The sequence below is a fragment of the Amblyomma americanum genome, chromosome 1, assembly GCF_052857255.1.
Source record: "Amblyomma americanum isolate KBUSLIRL-KWMA chromosome 1, ASM5285725v1, whole genome shotgun sequence".
Taxonomy (NCBI): Eukaryota; Metazoa; Arthropoda; class Arachnida; order Ixodida; family Ixodidae; genus Amblyomma; species Amblyomma americanum.
Window position 1 is genome coordinate 139,556,454 of NC_135497.1, and position 6,339 is coordinate 139,562,792.

At 46.4% G+C, this 6,339-nt stretch overlaps 1 protein-coding gene across 1 annotated transcript in view; it reads right to left on the reverse strand.

Annotated features, from left to right (window-relative positions):
- LOC144113834 (uncharacterized) overlaps positions 1-6,339 on the reverse strand; it is a 15,609-nt gene extending 9,270 nt beyond the window's left edge. Inside the window, exons 1-2 of the mRNA XM_077647178.1 lie at positions 6,145-6,339; positions 4,276-4,688 (exon numbers count right to left, since the gene is read on the reverse strand). Of these exons, the coding sequence (XP_077503304.1) occupies positions 4,276-4,688; positions 6,145-6,199 (468 nt within the window). The 5' untranslated portion in view covers positions 6,200-6,339. The remainder of the gene's footprint in view (positions 1-4,275; positions 4,689-6,144) is intronic.

Genomic DNA, 6,339 nt, shown 5'->3' on the forward strand with positions numbered 1-6,339 from the left:
TTAGCGAGTAGAATCCTTCGGGATTGTGTATCTGCGCGCTATATGGCGTCATCGATCAGCTGAGGGGGGTAATTTTGTTTAATTAGCGCGCTACGAAGTGTGGCGCAGTTGCTTTTAAAGTCAGATTGTTTCGAGCAGATACGTTTGAACCGAAGTGTTTGACTGTAGGGGATGCTGGTTTTAACATGTTTGACATGGCTACTATCAAAGTGCAAATATTGCTGGCGGTCAGTAGGTTTTCGGCGCGCCGTTGTAGTCAATCTGTCTTCGTGAAGCGAAACGGTGACGTCAAGAAAATTCGCTTTACATCTAGAGTACGTATGGGAAAATAATATAGAATGATGCAGGTTGTTGAAATCGGCTATAAATGAAAGCAGCTCGGCTTCGCCATGGGGCCAAATAAGAAATATGTCATCAATGTAACGCCTATAGTAAAATGGTACTAATTACCGGCTTTTCAAAAATTTGGTTTCCAACAAACCCATAATTATGTTTGCATTATCAGGGCCAATGCGCGTGCCCATAGAAATGCCACTAATTTGAACATAATGCTTTCCCTCAAACTCAAAGTTAAGTTATAATATCAGTTTAAGTAAGGTGGACAGTGTACCACCGTCCACTATCTTTTCAATGCGAGCTTCATTGTAGACGGCCACGACTGCCCAGATACTATTTGCATGCGGAATGTTCGTGTGGAGTGAGTGACGTCGAAGGTGACAAGCAAAGAACCCTGAGGAATGACAAGATCAACGATATCGGACAGGAAGTTAGTAGTGTCCTTTATGTAGGACAGAAATGTGGGCGGAATTCTATTAATTAGCGTGTTGACGTAACGGGATAGATTTTCCGTAACAGTGCCGACACCAGAAACGATGGGTCGACCCGGAATGTTTACTTTATGGATTTTTGGCAACAAGTAGAATCTACCAGTAACCGGACTAAGCGGAATGATTGAGCGAAAAACGTTTTCTGTAATTTGGTTATCATTATAAAGGTCTAGCAATGTATTCTTGAGAATTTCTTTGAACTGATTTGTGGGGTCATAGTCTAGAAGTCGATAAAAAGAACTGTCCGCTAGCTGCCTGTGTGCCTCTGCGACATAATCACTCTTGTTCATTACAACCACAGCTCCACCCTTGTCAGCAGACTTAATGATGATTTCATTACGAGATGCTGACTGTTCCATTGCTCTAGTTTCGTGAACTGAAATATTACGGTGGAAAGGTACCTTACTCTTGTACAGTTGTAGAATATCTTTTTGCACAGCACCAATATACACTTCTAGGCACTTGTCCCGCTGTGTTGGGGGAGCCAAGTGCTTGTAAGACGGCAATTAATCTTGCGAGACGTTAGAGTTGGGTTTGTCGTAAAAAAATTCTCGAAGGCGCAGGTTGCGGGCAAAATTGTGCAAATCTTTCAGCAGCTGGTACTAGCTGTAGCCGCCTATAGAGGGGCAAAAACTAAGGCCACTGGACAACACGTTGTTTTCTTCCAAGGTTAATTTGTAAACAGAGAGATTTATTACGGTCGAATTATCTTGACTACTAAGTTCTTTGTTGATGGCGGGCACTTCCGAGAAAGCAGAGAGGCAATCTGCGGCTGTTGAATGAGGACCGAATTCATAACCATTAAGTTGTTGCTGAGAAAAAGAGCGCTCCACGTTGTTACGAAGTAACTTTCTTCTTTTTAAGGCGCTAAGTTCATTTAGTTTTTTGGTTTCATATTTTTCTAATGCAGCTGATTCGCCACAACCGAGTTTGTAATGAGAGCGCATTTGGTACTCTTTGTTAACAAGCACTTTCTTGGAAGAGGCATAGTGCTGTAAGACAACACTGGTTAGTTCAAGTGAGGTGGTCGTTAGTATTGTGTTCCACTTCGTTTTATTTCTCACGGACATTTCACGTATAGCTGGTTTTACTGTTAACCGAAGGCCCTTCAGAGCGATTGAAGCTGCTAAGTAGGTGCTAAGGGTGGAAATATGCAAATCATGACGAATACGTTTTTCGGCAAGTTTTCTAAGCTTTAGAAATCCGAGTGAAAAAGACGTAGATTCGCAGTTACCAGAAACTGGCGTCGCTAGTCAGTCATGCTTCCCAGGCCGGGAGGAGTTCCGATTGGTACGGAGGTTGTGGTGGCTACCTTGGGATGTAGCAGTGGTAGTCCGACGTGTTGCCGCGGAGCGTGGCTTAGGCTTAGAGGTGGTCGACGAACTGCTTGAGGCTGAAATAGGTCCTACACTAGCACATAGTGGGTGAGTCGAAGGCACACTCGTTGCCAGTAGTATGCCATGCGTGGAGTTCCTTGAGCGTGGGGTGCTCTGGGCTGAAGAAGCAACTGCATTTTCATTGTGTGGCTGAAGTGGTGTCTTGTTCGTCGACGTTACGTTGCTAGTGCGGCTAGTAGATGGGCGGTTGCTGCTACTTGTAGCAGCAGGAGTAGCAGCCGTGCCGGCAGGTAGGTGGTTGGGAAGATTCTTTACGGAAGCAGTGGACGCTAATGTAGGCCATTCGTTGATGCTGGACGGATGAGCAGGAGGCTGTTTTTTTTTTTTAAGGAAGGACCACTAGAAGTGGGGCTCGATGAAAGACTGGGGCTTTGCGGCTGGTTACGTGGAAGAGGAGTTTATATATAGTCCTGAAGAAGACCGCACCGCGGTCGAAACGTTGATAAATAAAAGTGTCTTTGTAGAAGTGTCCACTTCTCTTAAATCTTTATTCTGCGGAGCCAACGCAACCTACGTTCGTAACACACACACACACACACACACATATATATATATATATATATATATATATATATATATATATATATATATATATATATATATATATATATATATATATATATATATATATATATATATATATATATATATATATATATATATATATATATATATATATATATATATATATATATATAAGCCCTATGGCAGCAAGAACGCCAGTGGCGTATAACTTGACCGCTGCACCACTGCGCCAGGCGTGGTAGGAAGACTCCCAGGAATCTATGAATGTAGAAAATGACCCTTGCCGTATATATGGACATTAACCCATTATCGGCTTTCCGAACAACTGCCACCTGTGAACACTGGACCTGAACACCGCTACCGAAGTGAAAACCGAACCGAGCGCATAAAATTCATTCGCACTTCGTCTAACTATGCAAATCGATCATAATTTTTATTGTAGCGAGAGCTACACTTGGCTACCAGTCGAGCATTTCGCGGTGGCTGGTAGAGGCCAGTTGTGCACATGCGCCGTTACCATGGCAACCGGAGAAGAGCAGGAGGTGTGCCGTACGCTTCGCCGTCGCCGCGGCCGCGCGCCCGCTCCACGGTCGGAACGAAGCGCGCGGCGCGCTTCGTCGCCGCGTCGCCGCATGCCGCTCGATCACCCGAACTGCGCGTTGCATGCGCAGCATTGCGCATAAAAGGCGGAGATATTGGGCGGCTGTATTACAGCGTTTGACATGGATGCAGAGGAGGAGAGCCCAGCCGCTGCTAAACGGCGGTATAGACAAGAGAAGATTAACTCTTCCAATCCTGAGGTTGCCGCCTGGCGCTTGGCTACTCAACAAAGATAGATTTAGCGTCAGAAGACGAATAGAGCAGCGGAGACGCCCGAACAGAAAGAGGAACGCCTTGCTAAGCGGAGATGGAGCCTATATGTCTCTCATTGCTAAACATATAATGAAACTCATCCAGTAAACTCATCCAGGGAAACAGGCCTCTCGTTACGTATATGCTGGCATAGCCGAGCTAAGTCACTGCCAATTTTTTGTTATTAGGGTCGATTAAATGACAGATGCTTTCTCAAACCAGTGCCTCTCATTTTTTTTACGCTCTAAATGGCACGGCTTTGAGCAGCAGTATGGCTATAGTGCGATCATTCAAATGCAGCTATATAATGCAAGCATTTTCCCTCAAGCATGGTGTACATTCGCACTACGATTACAGTGATGCGATATGATGAAATCGCTGTGGAGGATTTTGATGGTAAAACATAATCATACTTTACTACAATCGCCTCCCAAAATTGTGAACCTGTTGTGCGGGTGCCTCAAACATGCATGCATGTCCGGCATTGGCTCCTCAAGGAGGCAACCAAGAGTAAATAATTCATTTAACGTCAGCCTTTTGGATGTGCCCGTTTCGAAGTTGCACTGTTCCTGAATTGAGTCTGCAGCGAGTGGAAAGTCCTCGACGCATTTGCGAGCTTTGCTACGTACGCTACTTAGCTCTTGATAACAGCTCGTAAAATTGAACTAGCTCACCTTGAACTGTGTGAGCACAGGGACCTCATGCTTGACGCTGATCTCGATGCCAACCGTGAGGCCCGTCAGCAGAACATCCATGTGTCCCTCTAGCTCGAGCACAGAAATGGGCTTGAAGTGGTACATGCTTTTGATGGAGAGGTTGCCGAACGACAGCTGCCCCTCGATCGTTACGGTGAAAGAGTTGCGCAGCCGCAGCGCCGTGTCCGCGGACCGGTGGAGCCGGCTCAAGCCTTCCACAGACACGTTGAAGATGCGGCCGCGGTCCATGGCCACTTCGTCCAGGTTCAGCGGGTCCAGGGCGCCAGACACGCTCGGCTCGCGCGCCAGCCGCTCCACGATCAAGTCCAGCAGACTGTTCGCCAGCCACACGTCGCGACGGTACGCTAGCTCCAGAGCACGCTGGTCCAGCTCTGGTCTCCGTGAGAGCACATGCGCAAAGCAGCCGCGCCAGCCCTGCTAACGACCCGAGGCAGTATGCTACGCACGTGCCTAGCTTCAGAGGAGTGCGAAGAAAACTACATGTCGCCACAGATTTTGCAGCCTATACCTACGGTAGCGAGGCACGAAATGTTACACTTCTATCGCTTGCAATGTGCAGGTCGACCTATCATTAGTGCCGTAAAAAATTCGTAGACATATACTGCGGATACTAATGAGTAATGTCTCACTCATTGGAAACCTTCTCCTTCTTGGCGGATTCACCTAAACGTTTGACCTACACCGTTCCCACTTCTAGCTGATAAAATAGCTCTCTCCGTAACATCTCTTGGCCTTCCTAGTTAGCTCAGTTGGTAGAGCGGCTGCCCCGAACAGGCGATGGTCCTGGGTTCGAACCCTAGACCAGGACAAAATTTTCTTCAGCTACGAAGTTTCTGTGATAGCTGTTTAGCTTTCTTGTGCAGCCGTGGCTGCTCTAGGGTGGATGCTGATGAATAATTACTCCCTTGCTACGTATAGAGTGTTTCACCTACTGCTTTACACAGTTTTGAAAAGTTGGCTTTTTGATTTAGAATTGCACTTTTTTCGGCATAGCACTGCCATAGGTGTAGCACATCAGTGTGCAGCTGACATGTGGTTACTAGCAAGCTGGTAAACTAAAATTGAATAGCTAACTGTTCAACTATCTCTGTTATGCTCCTTAATTATCGAGAGGCGTGTCGCCACCCGTAAGTAATATTCATATCATTTAGAATTTCGAAACCGCGGTTATCCTCGGTGCTGTGGCCGAACAAATTCTGGCTACATAGCTCCAAAATGCATGCGTTTTCGTGAAGCTTGAAGGCAAAGCAACCTCTCCAGTGCACGTAACTCGTCGAAATAGCCAAAATTTGCCGTACTTTCCGCAGCTGCTTCTTTTTCACCACACGAATGTGTTACCCCCTGCGTTGCTCGATGCATTCATCCCAACATTGCTTCTGACGACATCTATGTTCATGTGTTTCTTGTTGATCACTGCGGGGTCTCATCATGACCTACGTAAGCGAGAAAAAAAAAATAATCTCCTACCAAGTTTATAAGAAACTCTCTTGCCGTCAGTTGTATAGTGTGCAAACACTGACCATGAGTCAGCGTCCGTCTAAACGCCCAGAGCGCGCACATTTAGAGCGTTCTGAGCTAGGAGCTCAATGCAGCAAGTAGTTTTTAATCAACGTCCTTGCGGTACGCGCAGTATGCACGGATATTTATCGTGCCAACATTTGTCAAATGCGACTTGTGCCTACAACGAACAAATACATGCCAAACAGCACACTTCGTTAACATCCCAGGCTGTTTTTCTCCGGAACTGTCCACTGATTTTGTCCCCGACGCATGCCATGCACGCTGTCGCAGACTGAACGTGTCTATTGGCGTCAGAAGAGTACTCACTCATAGGTTCTCCGACGGAACACAATGTGATTAGCCAGATAAGGCATTTCTGCATGGTTCAGTGAGCGACGCTCTTCAAAACTTCTTCCTTTCAGGCACATTCATGAAGCAGGCGGACATCGATCAACCAACCAACCCGTTGTAGTGCCTAGCAGCTCGTCGTCTTCATTCGAGCGTCGTCCTCCTCCGCGTCAG